Below are 23,327 nucleotides of genomic sequence, written 5' to 3'. Positions count from 1 at the left end.
CCGCGTCTGCCAGTCATGATGCCCTACTTCCAAGAAGGGTAGTTGTGATTGGTTTAGCGCAGTTCGGAAATGAAGGGTGAAGTAGCTCATTGCTTGGATTGTATGTTTGCTAGTGGATAGGCAATCTATATATATCACGGGAGACAAGTAGGGGTCCAAATTTCAAGCTTACATACTAAGACCTTGAATCTATATTTACGCATCCTCGTAGAGTGTTTCTGTTTGGAATGATGATAACTGATGTGCAAGATATATAATTCCTTGGATTCTCTCTACTTTCCAACATATGAGCGGAACGTATGACCCAGGAGGGTATTAGTTATGTCTGAGCTAAGTAATAGTCCTCTACTAGGATCGTGCTTTTTTTTTTTTTTTTTTTTCTTCCAGTCGAGGACGAGGCAAACCGCGCAGGGATTGACTGTCTTTCCTTGCCTCTTTTTCATGCTAGTGAGAGGCCCGTGTCCGGTGGAACCCTAAGATCAGGTATCGACCCCGTTTCTGCCTTGTTTCTGCCAGATTTCTGCCTCGTAAAGCGGGAAGAAATTTTTATGAGAGAGGCGGAGTTGGGATGTTGGGGGATCCTATCAGATCGGGTTTAGCGAATAACGAGTGGAATGCATGCTGACAGTAAGAAGGGATGATCTCGTGTAAGTGCACTGTTCCCAATCCGCTGGGTGGGTTCTTGCTGTGCTTAATCCTGATTCAAGTGTAAACCTCCGTTGTAGCATAGCAAAGACTTGCGACAGCCAGCTTCTAGTCTGGTCGTGCTGGACTGATGGCCTTCTGAGTCAGGCAGCTTGGGAAGACGAGGGGGATTGTCATGCAATCCTATCTCGGAAGCTCCACTAGACAAGAATGCCAAGCCACCAACCATCGTGCTTCTGTTGAGGGGCTTGGTTATGGATCCCGATCCTTAGTTCGGTACCTGGTCCCTTAGTGCTTACGTCTCGGGAATTTCCACTGGGTGACTCTATTTTTGGGTGCGTTCAACAAGGAAACAGGACTGGTCGGGCACTCCGGCTGCTACGTGGGCCATCAGATCTTCATGCTCGATTGGCTCGTAGGGATGCGGAGGCATGCGTCGAGGTACTGGGCAATACCACTGTTAACCCAGAACAGTAAGTTGCGTGTTTCATATCCAAACTACGGTCAACCCCCAGCGCCCGAGTCATCCTTGATACTGGCAACATGAGCCAGTAGCCATTGCAACTTGCCTTCCCACCATGTCACAGGACCTCCTTTCGCAACGCTTTGACAGTTCATTTTCTTACTCTAATCTCTCAGGCTCACGTCTGAAACAAACGGACCGGAAATCTTCTACGCCATGGTTCGCTGTGGTGTATTTCTGGCACTGTTTTAGGATTGCATAATCTGATACTTGGGATTCCCGCGCATGGCGTTCTAGCTATTCTATGACTGCGGATTCTTTTTTAACTCTATAGAGTTCTTTTTTTAGAGCTTCATACGTTAGTTCCGATCTCAAGGGTACAATTGCATAGTGCTTTGATCTACCCCATGTTCGTGTTGGTTGAAACCCAGGGTTTTGTTTGGCTTTTTGGTACCTGTAGGCAGCAAACCAATATACATCCTCTCGTATAGGGTCAACCGCAGACTCGGATCCCGTCTTGTCTCTCTGAAGAAAGAGAGGCAAAAGATCAAGAAACAATAACCGTCGTAATGCAAGTGTCCTCGGATGATCTCATCGAATAATATTACCAACACAACTCCACCGTAAGCCAACGGCCCCTTCCTAAACGAGGCAGTTCGGACTAACAGGATCCGTGAATTCGACTGCGATCCAGCAAAATATTGTCCCATTGGTGTCCTTCGACTTAGTCCGTCTCTGCCATACTTTTGGATATCGGCTCATTTGGTGAAAGTAGGAAGTGATCTTCCTCGTTATGGACCTCCCCATGTGGCAACCATGTGGCCGGCGCCCTAAATTGGCTTTCCTCTGTAATTTCTTTCGTAAGATGAACATACGCTAGGATACCAATCCAACAATTCCGAGCAATTTTGGGGGCAGAGATCTGGACTGCATGCAGTGAAGATGACGGCGTGATGTTTTCCCCATACATATATGTAGAGGGCCCAGGGACGGGCGATGGCCCCCGGTCGTGAAAACGGATCGCCCATATCTTATAGTATCGCGATGAGAATGTCAGTTGACCCCCATTGCGCGATGATCACGTATGTATTATTCTTCTCTGACCCATTGCTTCTCATGTTCCTTTGCTGATCAGCGGTGGTGGGTGGTAGTTCCGTTCAGGTCGTTGGCGAGAACTGGGCGAATATCGATGATCGGGTGGAGCGGCGAAGGGCTCAAAATCGAATTGCCCAGAGGGGATACCGTAAACGTAAGTACTGGGGGAAGAAGATGATGCCTTGATTCCGTTAACCATTGTCATGTAGGACTAAAGAAGGAAAAGCTGGAAGGAGCTAAAGAGGCAGCAGCCAACGCTCCTAAGGAGGAGCAGAAGCAGCAGCAGCAGCAGCAGCAGCAGCAGAAACAACAGCAACAGCAACAACAGCAACAGCCCTTACCCTCATTTCAGACCCCAGTGAAAGTTCAAACTCCTCCGGACTTTCAGCTCTTTTCTCCTCCTCTGGACGGGCTGTCCTTCCCCGAGTCATGGACTCCGCCGTCACTCGATGGTTCCCAACGACCGACGATGACTGGCAGGGGGCCTTCATACAATCCCATCGAGGAAGCATACGCGCTGGCAAATACTAGCAACGGCAATCTCTCAAATTCCCACCCCTCAGCCGTCGCCGTCCCTGCAGCAGCCACGGTCAAAGCTCCCCAGCCACTCCACGCGCCCACCCCTAGTGTAACCCCGAATCCCAGCCCCCCAACCGTTGTTGATTCCGTTCCGTCACATTCCACCCCTACCGGGGAGTCCTCGCTCGCCAACACTGCCCTTCATCGGGCGGCTCTGTACGGCCATGAGTCTGTCCTGGGGGTGTTGATCAGTGCGGGCGCGGACGCTTCGATCGCCGATAGCGCGGGGCTGACACCTCTCCATCTCGCAGCGATGGAGGGACACGCCCGCCTGGTCACACTGCTGCTGGGCTCGCCGACCGGCAGCGGTGTGAATATCAATGTGACAACGCGGGAGGGCGAAACGGCGCTGCACCTGGCTGTGAAGCACCACCGGCCAGAGGTGGTGCAAGTGTTGCTCTGTCCGACGCGTCGCCATGCTCTTCAGGTGGATGCGCAGGATTGGTTGGGCCGTACAGCCTTGCATCTTGCCTGTGAGCGAAATCGGCGTGATTTGGTTGAAATGCTGGTGCAAGCCGGGGCCCAGTTAGAGATCCGCGATCTCGAAGGCCAGACGCCCTTGCATACCGCATGTCTCGGGAAGAACATGTAATCCTTCTCTTCTCCTCCAGTGATATCCCTTCGATTGAATGCGTTTGATGGTTTACGTCGTTCTTACTTTCTTTCAAATTTCCTTTGTGTTTTTTTTCTTTCTTTCTTATATATATCCTAGGTGCTGGCGTTGGAGGCAAGTGGCTGTGAAGAATTCTATGTGGAGTTATTCTCGATATTTATAGAAGCATTGCATTTCGTTATTCATTGTGGATATCTGTAACCCATATATATGTTGATATCGGTCAAGTAGAGCATAACATAATAAAGATTTAACGTTCTACAAAACAAAGGAAAGAAACAATACAAATGAATAAGGAAGAAAAAAAACACCCAAGAACCAGCCAGGCCCAGCCTTTTTCCCTGTTCCACACAGTCTCATCCCGACCCTAACTGTCCTCAACGAACATAGCCATACTCATTACCATAGCCTCCTCGGCCCGATTCCACCTCGTTCAGGGGCCACCGTCCCCCGCCGTAGCCAGCCTCATGCTCCTCACCACTGGGGCGGGTGAGAGTGTATTCCGAGTCGTTGACCGCGGTATACTTCTGACTAAAGCCCACTCGGCGCTGTTGCTTCTTCGCCTCCTTGGCCTCCCGCTTCATCTGCTTCTTCTCCGCGCGCGAGACCTTGGGGAACTCGCTGTCGGGGCCCGGCATGATCCGGCCAGGGTGCAAGGCATTCCAGAGCATCATGCCGATGAAGATGGGGACGCATTCAAGGATGTAGAACGGGGCCTCCTTGGTGCTCAGCACGGTCTTACCGGCCTGGTTGGGGTTGGCAAACTCGATCAGACGGTAGACAATACGGGTCTACATCGCTATCAGCATGATGGTTCTGAAGAGGTTGCGAAAAGAAGAGCACACATACCGTCAGGCAGAGCAATGTCACATACATGCCATACACCATCCATTTCCACCCATTTCCGCGCTCGATATTACGGTATCCCGCCAGCATGCGCTTATGGAACACGATCAACAGAACGAGGAAACAGAGGATGAAGAATTCCTGGATGGCGATCCCGGCGGTGTAGATGTTCATACCAGTGCGGTTCAGCTTCTCGCCGAAGCCGTCAGAGTCGAGAATACCACCGGTACCTTGGATGATAAAGGCGCTAGGCCACGGTCAGTGTCCCCCCGGAATCGACAGGATCTCGCAGAGATGGTGCGAGGGCGCTCACGTTATATCGAGCCAGATAAAGATCTTGGCCATGCTCTCGGCTTTGATGCCCTTGATTTTCTTGTTCGGAGTGTAGTAGTAGACCATACGGCCGAAGATCATGTACACGAATGCGTTAATCCACAGCGGGGCGAGCAGGACGAGCAGCTGTGCAGCAGCGAGGGTGGATGACTTGGTCTGGTCCAGTGTCGAGTAGGCACGCATGATCAAACCCAGACATTCCCAACCACTGCCCACGATGATCACCCAGCAGAACTTCTTACGGTAGAGAATGGCCAGCGCCAAGTGGCCTGCGAACGTCACGCCGAAGAGGACGGAGAAGATAATGGCCGCCGGGGGACTGGCACAGTAGGGATACTGCGCATTCTCGTTGGTGAGATCTGCATTAATTCGTCAGTTCTGCCGTGCTCATAGAAAAGGGAAAACTTGAGGTTGAAAAATGTTGAAAAACAGTAGTTCTGGGGAGGGAATCAACATCGTAGCGTCGATAGAAATGTGGGAACGGGGAATTAAGAACGTGGGATAGCGGGGAATTTTTATTAGGCTCGGAAAACACAGAGAATAAAAAAAAAAAGGGTAGAAAAAATGGCACTAGAGAAATTCGAGGAACCTACCGCACTTCGCTGTTAAACCCATGACGCTAATTGACAACCAGTGTCTTCGTAGCAGAGGTTTTCCAGCGTAATCAGACAAAAAGGAAGAGGAATGAGAAAGGGAACGAGAAGAGGGGAGGAGAAAAGGAGTTGTTGAGATGCAAAGGGAAGAAAGCGGATTACACGCTGCATTCTTAAACTAGTAGGCTCACCCAGGATCGACAGAATGACGGTGCCTAAACCCATTGGCCCACCATATTTTTAGAGAGCCAACACACGTCAGATTCTAGTTGGGGGGAAACTAGACTGGGATGTGAGGCTCGAGGGCTGCAGGCTGAGCCCACGCTGCATCTTAGCGTCCCTGCGACGTGAGACGCTTAGGGCTGATTTCCTAATTGGGGTTCTATAGCGCGACCCGTTGGATAAATATCTTGCGAATATCTTCAAACAAAGAGCCGGAAATGAGCCTTGCAGAAACAAAGAAGATCCATACTAAACAAAGAAAGAACGACGACCCAACCGATTTACCGCCATAATGTTTTCTACGATGAATGCCTCGTCCGCTTCCCGTTCCCCTTCCCTGGCCAGCGCTGGTTCCGCGGCCTCTTTCGCACTCTCCTCCGGCTGGGCGACTCCAGAGCTTCTCTCCACCTCCTCCACTTCTTCTCATGCGTGTCAGACCCTTACCATTACCTATCATGCCTTTGAGCACTCCCTCACCGTCGCCAGCGGCTCCTACCCCACGGCTCTGCAGCTGCGCGACGACTTCCTCCATGACCTGAGCAAGACTCCCGGGGATGACGAGCTGTCGTCGTTGGTGGAGCTCTGGGCTCGATTCCTCAGCTTTACCGTGCGCCGCCTGGAGCGGGAGCGCCGTGGGCTGAAAGAGGATGACTTGCGGATGCTCCTCGCTACGGCGATGGACACCTTCGAGAGAGACATCCTGTGGAATCGGGAAGTGCATGCAGTGGTCAAGGAGCTGGACGCAAGCACCGACGTCAAATCGACCATCTTAGCGGCCTATGTTCAGGCGCGTCATGCATTGCGAAAGATCAGTCGACCATCCCACCCGCCATCGGCGCTCATGACCGCCGCGTTGGACCGCAAGGCACACTTGTACACCGTGTTTGGCGGCCAGGGTAACGATGAGAATTATTTCGACGAGCTGCGAGTGGTGTACAGCACCTACCGACCGCTAGTGCGTGATTTGGTGGTCTCCGCATCCAGCATGCTGCAGCGCCAGTCCCTCGACGAGCGGTTCAGCCGCTTTTATCACCAGGGTCTGGATATTATCACTTGGCTGGAGCATCCCGAGCGGGCCCCAGACTCAGCCTACTTGATCTCCGCCCCACTTAGCATGCCGCTCATCGGCCTTCTCCAACTGGCTTGGTATCGTGTGATTGGGCGTGTTCTGGGGTCCACTCCAGCACAGATCCAGGCGGCGCTCGGTGGTACCACCGGCCACTCGCAGGGCATTGTGACAGCAACGGTTACGGCCGTGGCCCAGTCATGGACCCAATTTGACAACCTGGCCCTGGATGCCCTGCGCCTCCTGCTGGCCATTGGAGCCTACAGCCAAGACCACTTTGCCGTGGCCGAGCTGCCACCGGTGATTGTCGCCGATGCGGAGGCCCATGGCGAGGGCTTTCCGGGGCCCATGCTCAGTGTGAGCGACTGCCCCCTGGACCAGCTCCAGCGATACGTCGACGCCGTGAACGCACATCTCTCGGAGGACGCCCGCATTGCAATCGCCCTGATCAATGGACCGCAGAGCGCCGTACTGGCCGGCCCACCCTTGTCCCTGCATGGATTCAATGTCTGGTTGCGCGGTGTCAAGGCCCCTGCGAAGGGCACCCAGCATCGCATTCCCTTCAGCAAGCGGAAACCCGAGATCAATAACCGCTTCCTCCCCATCACCGCCGCCTTCCACAGCAGTTACCTGGCCGATGTCTCCGACGCAGTTCTCGCCAATGTCCCCGACGTGACGATTCGGGGCGACGACCTTCGCATTCCCGTGTTCTGTACGCGCACGGGTAGTGACCTGCGGGCCTTTGGAAGCCAGAATATCGTGCCCGACCTGGTCGCAATGATTACATCGCAGGAGCTTGTCTGGACTGAAGCCATCAAGTTGCCTGGCGCCACGCACATCATCGACTTCGGCCCAGGAGGCGTATCCGGTATTGGGGCATTGACGAATCGACTCAAGGATGGCACTGGGGTTCGAACCATCCTGGCCACGGTCGCAGAGGGCACCAACACCGATCTGGGCTATCGGAGCGAGATCTTCGACTGGAGCCCATCCCCAGGGCTGGCGTATGGCCAGATTTGGAGCGAGCAGTACCGACCACAGCTGGTCCAGGTGTCTGGCAGCCGCCCCATGGTCGACACCAAACTGAGTCGCCTGCTGGGACTCCCACCGGTCATTGTGGCGGGCATGACCCCAACCACAGCGGCATGGGACTTCTGTGCAGCGGTGATGAAGGCTGGATATCATGTCGAACTCGCGTTGGGAGGCTACCATCGCCCGGACCAGCTGGAAACGGCGATCCAGCGTCTCCTGCGCGAGATCCCCCCGGGGCGCGGAATTACTGTCAATATGATCTATGCGGCCCCCAAGGCAGTGCGCTGGCAGGTTCCGCTGCTCACACGTCTCCGGGCATCGGGAGTGCCAATCGAGGGTCTTACGGTGGGCGCCGGCGTTCCCTCGCTGGAGGTTGCCACCAGCTACATCCGTGATCTTGGGTTGCGCCATATCAGCTTCAAACCCGGGTCGCTGCCGGCCATTCACCAGGTCATTGCCATCGCGCGGGCCCATCCCAACTTCCCGGTGATCCTCCAATGGACTGGCGGTCGCGGGGGTGGCCACCACTCCTTCGAAGACTTCCACCAGCCAATCCTCCAGGCGTATGGTGCGGTGCGCAGCTGCTCGAACCTGATCCTGGTGGCAGGCAGTGGCTTCGGAGGGGCCGAGGACACCTTCCCCTACCTCACCGGGGAGTGGGCGCAGCACTACAATCGGCCCCTCATGCCCTTCGACGGCATCCTGCTGGGTAGCCGCTTGATGACGGCCAAGGAAGCGCATACCAGCGCAGCGGTGAAGCAAGCTATTGTTGCGGCACCAGGTGTGGCTGACGAGGCAGATTGGGAGCAGACCTACACCCAGCCGGCAGGAGGAATTATGACGGTGACCTCCGAGATGGGAGAGCCAATCCACAAATTGGCGACGCGTGGTGTGCGTCTCTGGGCGGAATTAGACCGGACAATCTTCAAGCTCGATCGCGCACAGCGTCTCACTCAACTCCAGAAGCAGCGCGACTATTTGATCCGCCGACTGAACGCCGACTCGCACAAAGTCTGGTTTGGACGCGACGAGCTCGGCAACGTGGTGGATCTGGAGGAGATGACCTACGCCGAGGTCATCTCGCGGCTGGTCGAGTTGACATACGTTTCCCTCGAAGGCCGTTGGATCGATGCCTCGTTCCAGCAGTTCCTGTTTGATTTCCTTTTGCGCGTAGAAGCCCGGATCGGCCATGAAAGAGAGGAGCACCAAGACGGTGACGACATGGAGATTACCTCTTCTGTGGTCGCCGGCGTGGACGACCTTCGCGACCCCAAACCAGCGATTGAACGGTTCCTGGAGCAGAATCCCTGTGCCGCTGACCAGCTCATGGGTACACAGGACGCACAATACTTCCTACACCTGTGCCGACGACGTGGCCAAAAGCCGGTCCCGTTCGTGCCCGTGCTGGATGAGAACTTCGAGGAGTACTTCAAGAAGGACTCGCTGTGGCAGTCGGAGGACCTCAACGCGGTGGTCGACGGTGATGTTGGGCGGGTGTGTATTCTGCACGGGCCGGTCGCCGCGCGCCACTCAACGGTGGTCGATGAGCCAGCGCGAAAGATCTTGGATGCCATCCATGAGGGACATATTGAACGTCTGGAGATGCGGGATCCCGACTACTTCGAAGATGGAATCCCCATCGTGCACTGCTTTGGCCCTTACCCCGTTGTCAGTGAGTGGAGCATGGCGCAGGCAGGGATCAACTGCGTCCCCGTTGGTAACACTGGCTCGCTTCTGTATGAGGTATCTCCCGAGATGAACTCTCCGATGCCGTCGCTGGACCAGTGGCTAGCTGCGCTGGGCGGGACGCAGGGTGGCTGGCGCCAGGCCTTCTTCAATGCGCCTACGATTGTGCAGGGCCGGGCGATCTCTGAGAACCCACTGCGCCGCCTCTTCCAGCCGACGCGCGATTCCTATGTGATGGTCCAGACGGGTCACCGGTCCGACACGACTGTTTCATTGTTCGAATACCGCCCACATTCTGAACCGGTGAAGGTCGTCGATATCCGTGCTGACGAGTCCGGGTCCATCACGCTGGAGATCATCAACTACCGGAACGCTGGGGGTGCGGCTATCGGCTTGCGGCTGATGTACCAGTACCGGCGCGACGCTGTATACGCGCCTATCCATGAGATCATGGAGGGTCGGAATGAGCGGGTCAAAGAGTTCTACTACCGTGTGTGGTTCACCAGCTCGCAGCCGAAGAAGTGGACATCCGTGCACGATACATTTTGCGAGACTCAGCTCGAAGTCACGGCGGACTCGATTGCAGAGTTTGCGCACTGTGTGCAGAACGCCAGCGATGCGTCCAGCAAGCGCCGTGGAAAGACCCTGTACGCACCGCTGGACTTTGGGGTGGTTGTCGGCTGGGAGGCACTGATGAAGCCACTGTTCTCGCACGAGCTGGACGTGGATCTCTTGACATTGGTGCATCTCACCAACGGCTTCCGTATCCCACCCGACGCGCAGCCTATCCAGGAGGGCGCTGTCCTCGAGACCAAGTCTCGTATTCAGGCCATCACGATCGAAGATGCTGGTAAGCTTGTGGAAGTGCGCGGTGACGTCTACCAGGAAGGGAAGGTCGTCCTGGAACTGACCAGCCAATTCCTGTACCGCGGCACGCACACGGACTGGGAAAACACCTTCCGTAAGGTCGACGAAGAAGAAATGGAGTTGTGCCTCAGTGGACCCATGGAGGTGGCTCTGCTAAAGTCGAAACCGTGGTTCAAGCCGCGCGATGCTGACCTAGATCTGCAGGACCAGACACTAATTTTCGTACTGCAGTCGACCTATCAATACGCCAGCAGGGACACCTTCAAGGCCGTTACCACCGTAGGTGATGTGCGCCTGAAGTCCTCACTGCCTGGTCGGTCAAGCTCTGTTGCAACAGTGGCCTTCTATGCCGCCACCTGCCGTGGCAACCCCGTCATGGACTACCTACAGCGCCATGGCAGCCCAGTCAAGAAACGGCACATGTTTAACAACCCGATGCCACTCACTGGCGACGGGTCGTCACTCATGATGAGGATGCCGGACTCGAACGAGGCTTACGCCCATGTCTCCTGGGACTTCAATCCCATCCACGTCTCGTCCTCCCTCTCGCGGTATGCGGATCTACCGGGGCTGATTACGCACGGCATGTACACGTCGGCACGTGTCCGTGGTCTCGTCGAGCATTACACTTGCGCGTCGGCCATCGGTGCGTTCCGCAGCTTCAATTGCTCGTTCACGAGCATGGTGCTCCCGGGCGATGAAATCGAGGTTATCTTCCAGCATGTGGGTATGCTGGCGGGCCGCAAGATCATCTCCGTCGAAGCGAAGCATGTCCAGCGTGGAGAAACCGTGCTGCGTGGGGAGGCTGAAGTGGAACCTGAGGAGACGGCGCTGTTGTTCACGGGCCAGGGAAGTCAGCAGAAGGGGATGGGAATGCAGCTGTATACCCAGAGCGAGGCGGCACGGCAAGTGTGGGATTACGCTGATACCTACTTCTCCGATAACTACGGTGGGTTTCCATTGATCCTCCCTGTGATATGGTGTTCTTTAGCTGGTAAGCGTTTACTAAACCATCGTCAGGCTTCCGCATAACCGACATCGTCCGCAATGACCCCAAGGAGCTCACCGTGTACTTCGGAGGCCCGCAAGGTCGGCACATCCGCGAGAAATACATGAGCATGAAGCGAGAATCCGTGGGCACCGATGGCAACGTCCAGCTTCTCCCGTTGTTCCCCGAGATCGACGAGGACACTGAGTTCTACACGTACCATGCACCCCAGGGGCTGTTGTCGGCCACGCAGTTCACCCAGCCAGCTTTGACGCTGATGGAGCTGGCGATCTTTGCAGATCTCCAGGCGAGAGGATTAATCTCGGAGCGGAGCTCGTACGCCGGCCACTCGCTGGGCGAGTATGCAGCCCTCGGTGCGGTCGGGAAGATTTTCAGTGTGGAGAGCCTGGTGCAAGTGGTATTCTATCGCGGATTGTTGATGCAGTTCGCCGTGGAGCGCGATGACCGAGGGCAATCCGATTTCCGGATGTGTGCGGTTGATCCAAGCCGGGTCTGCGCAGGTAGGCGTCGTCCTGATGTGTCTGGCAGGCTGAAGTTAGCCATTGCTCACAGGAACTCTCTAGGCTTTGACCAAGCAGCGCTGCAGCTGGTGGTGCAAACCATTGCAGCCGAGACGGGACAGTTGCTGCAGATTGTCAACTTCAACGTTGCAGGGTTGCAATATGTGTGCGCAGGACAGGCAAGCCTCACTTACCCCTGCCCTCTCCTTTCTACGCGCTAACCTGCCCTAGATCCAACCTCTCCAGTGCCTCAAATCGGTTCTCGATCATATCAACGCGACCGCTGCCTCTCTCCTTCCTTCGAGCGTCCTGTCTCCCGACCAGCTAACCTCGCTAGTAAAATCCCAAGTTGCTACTACACAAACTGGCACCGCCCTCACACGAGGCTGCGCGACAATTCCTCTCAAGGGGATCGATATTCCCTTCCATTCCTCACATCTCCTCCCCGGTGTGCCTGGCTTCCGACGCTGCTTGCTGGACTTGATCGACCGCCATGCGCTGGACCCGAAGCGATTGGTCGGCAAGTACGTTCCCAACCTGACGGCACGACCGTTCCAGTTGACGAAAGAGTACTTCGAGATGGTGAGAGAGTTGACTGGGTCTGCTGCGCTGATGGGAGTCTTGAACGAGGTGAGTTGCCGATCCGTATCGCATGAGGTTGTTTGGGCAATGCTAATGTAGCCAATAGTGGGAAACCTATATGAGCACTGCTGGGACTTGTGGAATGGAGAAGATTGAGTCTGTTATTCAGTCGATGAAGGTGTTTTGATTTTTTGTACCCATGATTGTTGTTTTGTACCGATAGACCTGCTTCCTTCAATATACCCTCTACCGCACTGAACTTTCCCAAACAACACCCACGTAGGATCAGATCAACTCACGTTAAAAATCGGGCTTCTACTCTAGTGCCCAAAAAGGCAAGGATGGGGCTGTTTGATTCTTACTGTGCGAGACCTTCAGCTCCATGGTGGGGGCTTGTATTTATATCGCCGGTGGCCCCCATCATTTTTCAATCTTTCCTTTGCGACAACTCTTCTCCCGTTACTCCTCAGTCTGCAATCTTCGCTATGTCTGTCTACTCCTTCCTCCCCGCGTTGGGCGGTATTCTGCTGTTCTTTTTCGTCTATGACCCCAAAGCTATTCCTGGATTATGGCATGTTAGTGATAGACTCTGCATTCCCTTACGTATTTGACCTCGAACGAAGCATTGGGTTAACCACCACGGCATGAGTACGAATTAATAGGCTCGAATTATTGCAATCCTCGTGAACCATATTGTCTGGAAACGCAATCAACCCTCCTCAGGCGACGGCCCTTCCGCCCTCTTTCGTCCCCTCCGGACCCGATCCTATTGCTCTCTGGCAGAAGTCGACTTCAATCTGCACAAGTCTAACAGCACATTCTACGCCGATCTGGACATCAGCCGCATCGAACTACTACTACTGCTCTGCAAGGACGTTATTACCCCCTTATCTGCACCACCGAGAAGGGCTCGCAGCGGAAATGCCCAGAAAGTTGGGGGGAAACAAACCAGATCCTTAAAACATCTCACTCCTGTGCTCGGCGGCGTGTCGTGTATCTTCCGAAGAGAGATCAAGCCCTGGCAGCGATATGATGTCGAGTCACGAGTCCTGTGTTGGGATGACAAATGGCTATACATTGTTAGCCATTTCCTGAAACCCGGTAGCCACCATGAAAATGGGACGGCGGGCTCGGAGGAAGGTGTGCTTGCGTCGGCTATCTCGAAGTATGTTTTCAAAAAGGGCCGGCAGACGGTAGCACCAGCCGAAGTTCTCCAGTTTCTGGAACTTTTGGAACACGGTGATAACGCTGATGCTGATGCTGATGTCAATGCCAATGCTGACGCTTACGCTGATGCTAGCATTGAAGGGTCGGGCTTGGGGCTGAAGATGAGAGGCCAAGAAGATCAGCAGGAGCACCTGGAAGGTAAACAAAAACGTGGCCTAGCACTAGCAGCGCACATGGCCGGATTAGATGGTCTTCATCGCGTGGCATAATTGTTTCAGAGGAGCCTGAAGTAGTCCTTCGTCAGAGCTGGAGTGGGGGTGGTGGGGGGGGCAGATCTGGCAGGAACTAGAAGGAACTGGTAGATATTTGATGAGCCTGCATGTCATATATGCCTGGAGAATGAGTTTATAATACGATTCGGCGAGTGTGATCTCCGTAGACTGCCATTAATAGAATAGGCGTCGTAAACCCTAAGCTCGGCGGCTCACCGTGCATATAAAGTACGGCCATTTCGGACCCACGAGCACCGCCACGACTCAAACCGTCAAGTTTCAAATGCTGATGAACAAAAGTCGATCACCATGATCTACTTTCCATCTCATAATGTGGAGGATACGTCCATAGATGAAAAAAAAAAAATCAAACGTCACTAGTTCACAATCCCCATGTCTTCGTTCTGGCTTCATTCCAGAGCGGCGGCAACATGCCCTATTGCTGTCGAAGATACCTTTGGGCCTGTTGTCAGCCATGAGTGCAAAAATGGCTTTGATTTCACATTGTACTTCGAAGAGACAGTCCTCACAATACCGGTGACGCTCTTTTTTCTCTTCTGGGCCTTGCCACGCATTTACCACCTGAGACAACAGACAATAAAGGTGCAGGGAGGATATCGGTATTTTGTAAAGCTAGTACGATGCACCTGAAGCGAAAGAGCTCCTGACAAAAGTATGCAAACTGACTTGCTCGCTAGGGTGGATATGCGCTGTTGGCCGTCCTTCAGCTAACCCTCGTCGGCCTCTGGGTGGCGCCGTCGGGACAAACCACTCGAGCTACTATCGCAACGGCTGTCGTCTCCTGGCTGGCGTCCATCATATTCGGTATTCTTTCTCACTATGAGCATATCTGTACTATCCGGCCCGCTACCATCAACTGTGGTTATCTGTTCCTTTCCTCGATTTTGTCCTTGGCCGAGACACGCACGTTATACTTCCTGGAGAGGAATCGCTCGATTGCGGTCCTCTATACGGTGACACTGTGCATAAAGGTGGTGTTGTTGATTACCGAAACGATGTCCAAGAGGTCCCTCTTGAGACGAAACTACAAAGATGCACCTCCTGAATCGACCGTGGGGATTCTGGGAGAATGTCTCTACTGCTGGCTCAACCCGCTCTTAATGCTCGGCAATCGCGTAGATCTTACGGTTGAGCTGCTTCCCCCAATCGAGGACTCACTTCGCTCTACGGGGCACGGTGACGACGGGCTGTATGCCCTATGGAGCAAGGGTAAGCTTGCCTGCTCTACTTCTTCACGCTTTGTTCGTGCTAACGACAGCGCAATCATTGCAGGACCCAACCGGGATTCCCCTCACAGTTTACTCTGGGCATGCTGCCGATACTACTTGGTTCCAATCCTGTTAGGCGTCTTCCCTCGAGTGCTGCAGGTGGCCTTCACGTTCGCACAGCCCTTTCTGGTGGAAGCAACCACAACCTGGGTGGGATCGAACGAGCTTACCCACCCCAAGGCACAGGGATACGCACTGATTGGAGCATTCGCTATAGTTTACACGGGTATCGCGGTGAGTTTGTTCATTCCATAAATGGAGATGATATATAGCTGATACCGACTATGCCAGGTTTCCACGGCCTTCGCCCATCATCAGGCATATCGATTGGTTTCCATGATACGGGCCAGTCTGGTCGACATGCTCTATGGTCATGTCATGATCATGCGTGACATCGACGTTGAAACCAGTGCCCCTGTCACTCTGATGAGTGCAGATATGGAGCGTATTTCGGGTGGTCTACACTACATTCACGATGCCTGGGCTTGTATTGTCGAGATTCCAATTGCGCTGTATTTGTTATGGCGTCAGCTGGGAGTCGCCAGCATCGCCCCGATCATCGTAGTATTTAGTATGTACACGTGCTCCTCCCTTACTTTTTCACATAGCACTAATTCTGAGTAGTCTGTATGGCCTTGTCATTGCTCATCTCCGCACTGGCTGGCCCTCGCCAGCAGGTCTGGCTCGAGGCCATTGAAAAACGAGTCGATATTACCGCCAAGGTTCTGGGATCAGTAAAAGGAGTCCGCACAGCTGGACTGACCGACAAACTATTCAACCTCGTCCAGACGATGCGTATCGAAGAGGTCGTCAAGTCGGAAAAATTCCGTCGACTCCTGATCCTGGTGGTCGGCGTGGCATACAGCAACGTCACACTTTCTCCGCTGGCCTCGTTCACTATCTACGCCCTCATCGCACGGCATAAAGGAGACGAAACCCTGACAGCGACTAAGGCGTTCACATCGCTCACCTTATTCACTCTTCTTGCCACTCCAATCTCTAACCTGGTCGAAGCTGCAACGGGAGTCGCCACTGCAATCGGCTCCATTAAACGAGTGAACGAGTTTTTGCAATCGGACCCACGAAGGGACGACGCACATGAACCCCGAGGGACTCGGAGCAACATCAGCATCCCTGCCAGTGTTTTATCTAGTGCACTCACGGAGATTGGAGTCGTCTATGACGGAAAGGGGATGTCGGTCGTGGAGGGGGTCCCCAGTATCTCCAGTCGCGAGAAGCTACCATTGTACTACGAAGTCACCGGTCCGGTCTTTGTGGCAGAGGGCCGCAGCGCTGGCTGGGAAGCGAGTAAACCAGCCGTGGTACAAGATCTCAGTTTTGAGATTCATCGAGGCACGGTGACGTTTGTCGTCGGGCCCGTTGGATCTGGGAAGTCCACCTTTGTCCGCGCATTGCTGCGAGAGACGCCCGTGTTTTCGGGAGGGTTGAAAGCTGATCCCGACTTGATTGCGTACTGCTCGCAGACACCCTGGTTGACGAATAACACCATCCAGGACAATATCTTGGGAGAGTCGCTCTTCGACCTGCGTTGGTATAATACCGTGATCGATGCATGTGCCCTTTATGATGATATCCGCAAACAGCCGAATAGGGACAAGACCATGTTAGGGACTCAAGGCGCTATTCTGAGTGGAGGGCAGAAGCAACGCGTGGTATGTTTCCTTTTGTTCACTTTTGATCTCCTGTCCTTTCCATGGACAGTCATATGCTGACCCAGTGCATTATAAAAGGCTCTGGCCCGGGCTGTATACTCCAGAGCAGAGACGATTATCCTCGACGACGTCTTCAGCGGACTGGACCGCACCACGGAGGATGCGGTCTTCCATGCCCTGTTGGCCCCAGGGGGTCTATTACGGAAGCTGGGTACGACAGTGATCCTGACGACGAACAGCCGTACGTATTGCCCCGATATCCTTTGGAATCTTCACCCCATTCTAACCATGTGCCAGCCTCCCGCCTCTCTGTTGCGGACCATATCATCGCCATGGGCCCATCAGGCAACATCATGGAACAGGGAACATACAAAGAGCTCCATTCTCGAGCCGACAGCTATATCCGTAGTCTGGCTGCCTTGCCGAAACGGAAGGCAACCGTTCACCTGGAGGCCCCCGAGATCCCTATCCCAAGACCCAGGCCCCGAAACCGACTGTCTCAAAATCGGTTCTCGCAGCGATTCTCCCAGAGATTCTCTCAGCGATTCTCTCAGCAATTTTCTCAACCTTTCTCCCAGCGGTTTTCCCAACAGATCTCACATGATCAGTCTCTCAGAATCAGTTCGGCCAAAGCCAATTCGTGCCAAACCGTCTCTCGCAGAATCGGCTCTCTCAACATCGGCTCTCGTTAGCCAGCCCAGAAGTACAATTAGAACCAACACCGCAGGAGGATGGGCGACGCACGGGTGATATGTCCATCTATTGGTACTATGCCCAAGTTCTGGGAGTGTTCCGGTCCGCGGTGTTTGTTCTTTTGATCATGGCCTATGTGGTTACCATTACATACCCTTGTAAGTATACTCGCACAAGTGACCATCAGTGATTGCTGACGACTTTAGCCCTCTGGGTGGAGAAGTGGGCAAATTCAAATATCGATCATCCCAACGAGAGACTGGGGTATTGGCTCGGGATCTATGCGTTTATCGCGGTGATGGCCACTTCCACACTGGTCACTTCCTGCTGGTGAGTTCTCAGATCCGGATCGTATGTCTTCTATTTAGCATCTCCCTCATGCTGATCCTCCACTAGGCATCTAATGGCGAATCTGGTGGCCCGGGGTGCCAGAAATATGCACGCTGAGCTCTTGAAAAGTGTTCTAGAGTACGTCCTCTCCACTGGCCCTGTCTTCCCTTGGCTAACTCTTCAGTGCCCCCATGTCATTCTTCCAGACCACCGATCTAGGCAACACGACGAACCGGTGAGTAGCAGCGAAGGCAGATACATCGTGAACGGGAACGCGTGCTGACCTCTGCCCTAGATTCAGTCAAGACCTGCAGCTGATCGACATGGAGCTCCCGCTTTCTGTCCTGAATACCATCCTCACCTTCTTCACCTGTGTGGCCCAAATGGTGGTTATCTGCACTGCAACGGGATACATCGCTGCCACCATACCCGCTTGTATCGTCGCCTTTTATTTCACCCAACGGTTTTACCTGCGCACCTCACGCCAGATCCGATATTTAGATATCGAAGCCAAAGCCCCGCTAGTCTCTCACTTCCTGGAAAGTCTCAGTGGCCTGTCCACCATCCGGAGCTACAAGTGGGAGCACCATTACCGCCGACGCAACAGCCAATTGCTCAACGACTCCCAGAAGCCCTTCTATCTGCTCTTCGCCATTCAGCGCTGGCTCGAACTGGTCATTGCCCTGATGGTGGCCGGGTTTGCCGTCGTCCTCGTTTCCATCGCCGTCGCGACGCGCGGCAAAGTAAGCGCCAGCTTCATTGGATTGGCACTGCTGAATATCGTCACCTTTACCGAGAATCTGCAGGGTCTGATCAAGCAATGGACTGTTTTGGAGACATCCATTGGGGCAGTGGCACGAATTCGCAACTTCAAGTCGACTATTGAGTCGGAGCACCTGGAAGACGAGACAGCTGTGCCTCCGCCAGATTGGCCTGCCAGGGGAGCAATCGAGTTTAGCAATGTGGTGGCTTCCTACAAGTATGACTCTTATGTCTTGTCGCCCTGTTCAGTTCGTGCCTCGACTAACATCCCGTGGCGATAGGAACTCCTCGACCCGTGCGCTTGATCATATTTCTTTATCAATTAAGCCAGGTACCAAGGTTGGCATCTGCGGTCGCTCCGGAAGGTTCGTTATCGTCCTTTGCTCCTCCATAGAGGCCCTTCATCTGATCAAGACTAACAATACATCACAGTGGAAAATCCTCGCTCGTATCGTCCCTCTTCCGCCTGATTGAACTGACCAGCGGCACGATCAACATCGACGGGCTCGACATCTCCCTGCTGGCTCGCAACCACCTGCGCGCCCAGCTGAATTGTATCCCCCAGGAGCCCTTCCTCCTACCGGGCTGTTCGGTTCGCCTCAACGTGGACCCCGGTATTTCAATCCACGATGACATTCTCATTGATGCGTTGAAGAAGGTCCAACTCTGGGATGTGGTCCGAGAGCTCGGTGGCTTAGATGCTACGATTACGCCTGATACATTCTCCCCGGGTCAGAAGCAACTCCTTTGCTTCGCCCGCGCTATGGTACGGCCAGAAGGGAAGATTCTAGTTCTTGATGAAGCGACGAGCAGGTCCGTGGCCCCATACTGTTATTTTCTTTTCTTTTCTTTTCCGATGTGATTGTTAACCTGGCCGTCCTTTAGCATCGACACCAAAACGGATGACCTCATCCAGTCGCTCATCCGGAGTGAATTTGCCGATCATACTGTCATCGCCATTGCACATCGACTGGAAACCATTGTAGATTTTGACGAGATTATTGTTGTTGATGCCGGGCACGTTGAGGAGCAAGGTCCGCCGGCGGCCCTGCTCGAGAGAGGCGGAGCGTTTGCGGAGTTATATTGGGATAAGGACCGGAGTTCGGAGAGGACTCCCTTGAGGCTTTAGATCCGGTGGCTTCTGGCGTCTCTATTGTTTCCATCTTCTCTCTCTTGGTTTCACCTTTCGTGTTTCTTTTTGATGCTGGTGTACATATACATGATTACGATAGATAGCAGTGCTCTGGCACCTCATATAGTGTACCTCTAGTTGAAGGGCAGAATCGAACGCCGCTTCCTTTCAAATAACACCTGTCACCGTTAAAGCTACTGGACATGGCGGGGTGGACTGCGTGTACGTCAAGAAATGTCTTACTCTGTTTGACTTCATTTGGGAGAGTGCCCTATATGGGTGGGTATTAAGCCCAGGTCGGGGAGGATCCGGTCTCCGCCGCGGCTGGACATGCATAATGTGTAGCCCCTGACTGGGATCCACTTCTTGTATGGCATGCTTTTCCAGGATACTTACCATACTTCGGCAATTCCCCTCTCCTCGGGGGGTATCGTGATAGGTAAACTAGACCAGACAACTCTCACGTGTGCACACCCGCCGTGATAGGCTTCTGTTGTATACGCTTGTGCATGAGGTCATGCCGGCTTCGGCACAGTGCATGGTTATCGGGCTTGGCACGGTGCCTGAAACATGCGGAGCAGGACTCCCCTGACCATTGATGGGGTGGGAATGCGAGGGGAGTTCACAGAGAGTGGGGTGAAGTGGTCTGTGGCCCTGTCCTCTGCCCTGGGGACTCACAATTTGGACGTTGATAAGCGCCGCCGAGGTTTGTACCTGCATGTAACCCAAGAGAACGCCAAGATGATTGTGAGGAATCATCGGCCCTCCACCATTGGGTACTTGCATAAAAGTCTCGGCATTCATTTCCCGCATCGCAGGATTGGCGCTAAAGTGGTATTAAGAGCAATCTAAAGTCTTAGCAACTTACCCCGTTTGGGAAGACCCTGAATAGATCAATCGGAACGCCGACGGAGTGGTTTCTTCAATGCAATGTCGCAATGGCTCGAAGGAAAGGAGTATGATTCAACGGCCCTGGACATTTCTCTCATACTCTGCACGGAGTGGTCTGACCCTGGGTGACTGCTCCACCATGCGGTGCAGGAAGGTAACCTCACGCAGCTAGAGATGAAGTTTGTCGGATATTGCAGGAGCCTGAACGCGCAGCTGATTGCCTTTTCCCCAGAATGATGGATGCGTCGCAATATGTCTAGCACCGGCCTGTCTCGGGCCAAGACGAAATGCTTCTTTACGTTGGCCCAGCGCGTCGAGATCTCCCCAGTGAACTGGTATAAATAACACCCGAGCGTCGCAGCATTCATGGCAGAATCATTCTACAGACCATCCTCTCTTCATTTGCATTGAGTCCAACGTTTCTCGCCGTTCATCATGCGGGGTCTTCTACTGGCTGGAGCCCTTGGCCTACCTTTGGCCGCCATCGCGCATCCTACTCATCATGCACAAGGACTTCAACGTCGCACAGTTGACCTGAATTCATTCCGTCTGCACCAAGTAGCAAAGTATATCAACTCGATCGATTCCTCCAATGATGTGTCATCCTCTTTCTCTCCATTCGCCGAGCAGAGCTACGTGGAGACGGCGACCCAGCTCGTGAAGAATATCCTGCCGGACGCCACCTTCCGTGTTGTCAAGGACCATTATATTGGGAGCAATGGGGTCGCTCACGTTAACTTTCGTCAAACGGCCCATGGCCTTGACATTGACAATGCGGACTTCAATGTCAATGTATGTCACAGTTCCGCCATCGTCTATTCCCTGCTAACCGCATCATCTAGGTTGGGAAAAATGGGAAGATCTTTTCCTATGGCCACTCCTTCTATACAGGCAAGATTCCCGAGGCCAACCCTTTGACGAAGCGGGATTACACCGATCCTGTAGCAGCGCTCAGGGGAACCTCCGAAGCTCTGCAGCTTTCGATCACTCTGGATCAAGTCTCCACGGAGGCTACGGAAGACAAAGAGTCGTTTAATTTCAAGGGAGTCTCCGGCACCGTGTCAGAGCCCAAGGCTCAGCTAGTCTATCTGCTCAAGGAAGATGGCAGCCTTGCTTTGACCTGGAGGGTCGAGACCGATATTGACAGCAATTGGCTGTTGACCTACATTGATGCCAATACCGGCAAAGATGTCCATGGTGTGGTTGACTACGTCGCCGAAGCGGACTACCAAGTATAGTGAGTCTTCTCGCCATGATCCTTCAACGGTTGAATCAACTCTGACACATACCCTCAGTGCATGGGGCCTGAACGATCCAACAGAGGGTGCTCGTACCGTCATCAGCGACCCATGGGATTCGTCCGCATCTGCATTCACCTGGATCAGTGACGGAGACAAGAACTATACGACTACGCGCGGGAATAATGGTATTGCGCAGTCGAACCCGACTGGTGGCTCTCAGTACCTGAACAACTATCGGCCCGATAGCCCCGATCTGAAATTCCAGTACCCATTTTCGCTCAATGCGACACCCCCGGAGTCCTATATCGATGCGTCTATCACGCAGCTGTTCTACACTGCCAACACGTACCACGACCTTCTCTACACCCTGGGCTTCAACGAGGAGGCTGGTAACTTCCAGTACGACAACAACGGTAAAGGCGGCGCTGGAAACGACTACGTGATCCTGAATGCTCAGGACGGCTCTGGCACGAATAACGCCAACTTCGCGACGCCCCCGGATGGACAGCCCGGCCGCATGCGCATGTACATCTGGACGGAGTCCCAGCCTTATCGGGACGGCTCCTTTGAGGCAGGTATCGTGATTCACGAGTATACTCACGGTCGTATGTATCCCCTTTTGACCCCCAAGATAAGACTGTCTCCACTAACCACGCGGCACACAGTCTCGAACCGGCTTACTGGCGGACCCGCTACGCCCGCTGCTTGAATGCTCTTGAATCCGGTGGAATGGGCGAGGGCTGGGGAGACTTCATGGCCACGGCCATTCGGCTGAAGTCCGGCGATACTCACTCGACCGATTATACCATGGGCGAATGGGCTGCAAACAAGAAAGGCGGCATCCGTGCTTACCCGTTCTCCACCTCCCTGGAGACCAATCCTCTGACCTACGTGAGTCTCAATGAGTTGGACGAAGTGCATGCGATCGGCACCGTGTGGGCTACCGTGTTGTACGAGCTGCTGTGGAACTTGATTGATAAACACGGCAAGAACGACGGACCCAAGCCGGAGTTCAAGGACGGAGTGCCGACTGACGGCAAGTATCTCGCCATGAAGCTCGTGGTTGATGGCATGGCATTGTAAGTGACAACCCCGTCTCGTCCCTCGTCTCCCTCTCACCCCGGCTAATCGTGGCATTTAGGCAACCTTGCAACCCCAACTGTGTCCAGGCGCGCGATGCCATCCTCGATGCCGATAAGGCTCTTACCGATGGTGCTAACAAGTGCGAGATTTGGAAAGCGTTTGCGAAGCGTGGCTTGGGTGAAGGCGCTGAATATCATGCATCGCGTCGGGTGGGCAGCGATAAGGTGCCTTCTGATGCCTGCTAGAGTGTATATATATTGTTTTAGCCAGGTCCTCGGGGGATGTCTGCAGACTGACCATAATTTGATAATTTCACAACCTTTCTAAATCCTTCTTGTCGGATACCTATTTTTTTTTACCCCAAAGAGCTTCCCCAGGGGCCGCTCATGTATATCCTCTTCTCACTGTGGATTCCATGATGGTTACCAAGCCTCTATGTCGATTACCTATTCCAGGATCTGGCTTCCATCAGTGTTACTCACTAGATAGTGCCATAGGCGCGAATCAATCGTTATCACAGCCTTTATATCATCGCTTTTAGTATGGATCTGCGACAAACAAGGTCGCCGACGACACCGCCATAAGGGAGGGTCCTGGCAAGATCCGTAGAAGGAAACGATGTACCCCCACTGTAGATCTGGGACTACTCGTGCCCTCCTGGTA

The 23,327-nt window shown here is 53.8% G+C and overlaps 6 protein-coding genes across 6 annotated transcripts; 5 read left to right on the top strand and 1 right to left on the bottom strand.

Annotated features, from left to right (window-relative positions):
- Window positions 1–2,152: 2,152 nt before the first annotated feature.
- Window positions 2,153–3,374, top strand: ABOM_008026 (Ankyrin repeat protein; the record flags this gene model as incomplete). Its single annotated transcript, XM_022535155.1, has 3 exons — window positions 2,153–2,190; window positions 2,260–2,357; window positions 2,413–3,374. 3 exons carry the CDS (start codon window positions 2,153–2,155, stop codon window positions 3,372–3,374), a joined length of 1,098 nt encoding a protein of 365 aa, XP_022387719.1.
- Window positions 3,375–3,772: 398 nt separating this feature from the next.
- Window positions 3,773–5,189, bottom strand: ABOM_008025 (RTA1 domain-containing protein; the record flags this gene model as incomplete). Its single annotated transcript, XM_022535154.1, has 4 exons — window positions 3,773–4,186; window positions 4,245–4,488; window positions 4,555–4,933; window positions 5,168–5,189. 4 exons carry the CDS (start codon window positions 5,187–5,189, stop codon window positions 3,773–3,775), a joined length of 1,059 nt encoding a protein of 352 aa, XP_022387716.1.
- A 492-nt stretch (window positions 5,190–5,681) lies between these two features.
- On the top strand, window positions 5,682–12,318 carry ABOM_008024 (sterigmatocystin biosynthesis fatty acid synthase subunit beta; the record flags this gene model as incomplete). Its single annotated transcript, XM_022535153.1, has 5 exons — window positions 5,682–10,989; window positions 11,061–11,549; window positions 11,613–11,713; window positions 11,781–12,179; window positions 12,238–12,318. 5 exons carry the CDS (start codon window positions 5,682–5,684, stop codon window positions 12,316–12,318), a joined length of 6,378 nt encoding a protein of 2,125 aa, XP_022387717.1.
- Window positions 12,319–12,616: 298 nt separating this feature from the next.
- On the top strand, window positions 12,617–13,567 carry ABOM_008023 (thioesterase family protein; the record flags this gene model as incomplete). Its single annotated transcript, XM_022535152.1, has 2 exons — window positions 12,617–12,706; window positions 12,794–13,567. 2 exons carry the CDS (start codon window positions 12,617–12,619, stop codon window positions 13,565–13,567), a joined length of 864 nt encoding a protein of 287 aa, XP_022387714.1.
- A 312-nt stretch (window positions 13,568–13,879) lies between these two features.
- On the top strand, window positions 13,880–19,446 carry ABOM_008022 (ABC multidrug transporter; the record flags this gene model as incomplete). Its single annotated transcript, XM_022535151.1, has 16 exons — window positions 13,880–13,903; window positions 13,952–14,206; window positions 14,269–14,800; window positions 14,864–15,093; window positions 15,151–15,430; window positions 15,484–16,532; window positions 16,611–16,773; window positions 16,830–17,153; window positions 17,225–17,383; window positions 17,432–17,555; window positions 17,622–17,693; window positions 17,740–17,790; window positions 17,851–18,534; window positions 18,599–18,682; window positions 18,750–19,130; window positions 19,203–19,446. The coding sequence occupies 16 exons, from the start codon at window positions 13,880–13,882 to the stop codon at window positions 19,444–19,446; spliced, it is 4,656 nt and encodes a 1,551-aa protein (XP_022387715.1).
- A 1,329-nt stretch (window positions 19,447–20,775) lies between these two features.
- ABOM_008021 (elastinolytic metalloproteinase Mep) lies at window positions 20,776–22,909 on the top strand (the record flags this gene model as incomplete). Its single annotated transcript, XM_022535150.1, has 5 exons — window positions 20,776–21,132; window positions 21,183–21,577; window positions 21,636–22,190; window positions 22,247–22,660; window positions 22,723–22,909. 5 exons carry the CDS (start codon window positions 20,776–20,778, stop codon window positions 22,907–22,909), a joined length of 1,908 nt encoding a protein of 635 aa, XP_022387712.1.
- Window positions 22,910–23,327: the final 418 nt, after the last annotated feature.

This window comes from Aspergillus bombycis (assembly GCF_001792695.1).
Source record: "Aspergillus bombycis strain NRRL26010 chromosome Unknown contig00062, whole genome shotgun sequence".
Taxonomy (NCBI): Eukaryota; Fungi; Ascomycota; class Eurotiomycetes; order Eurotiales; family Aspergillaceae; genus Aspergillus; species Aspergillus bombycis.
The sequence above is the reverse complement of the archived record's forward strand: the minus strand, read 5'-3'. Positions and strand labels throughout refer to the sequence as shown.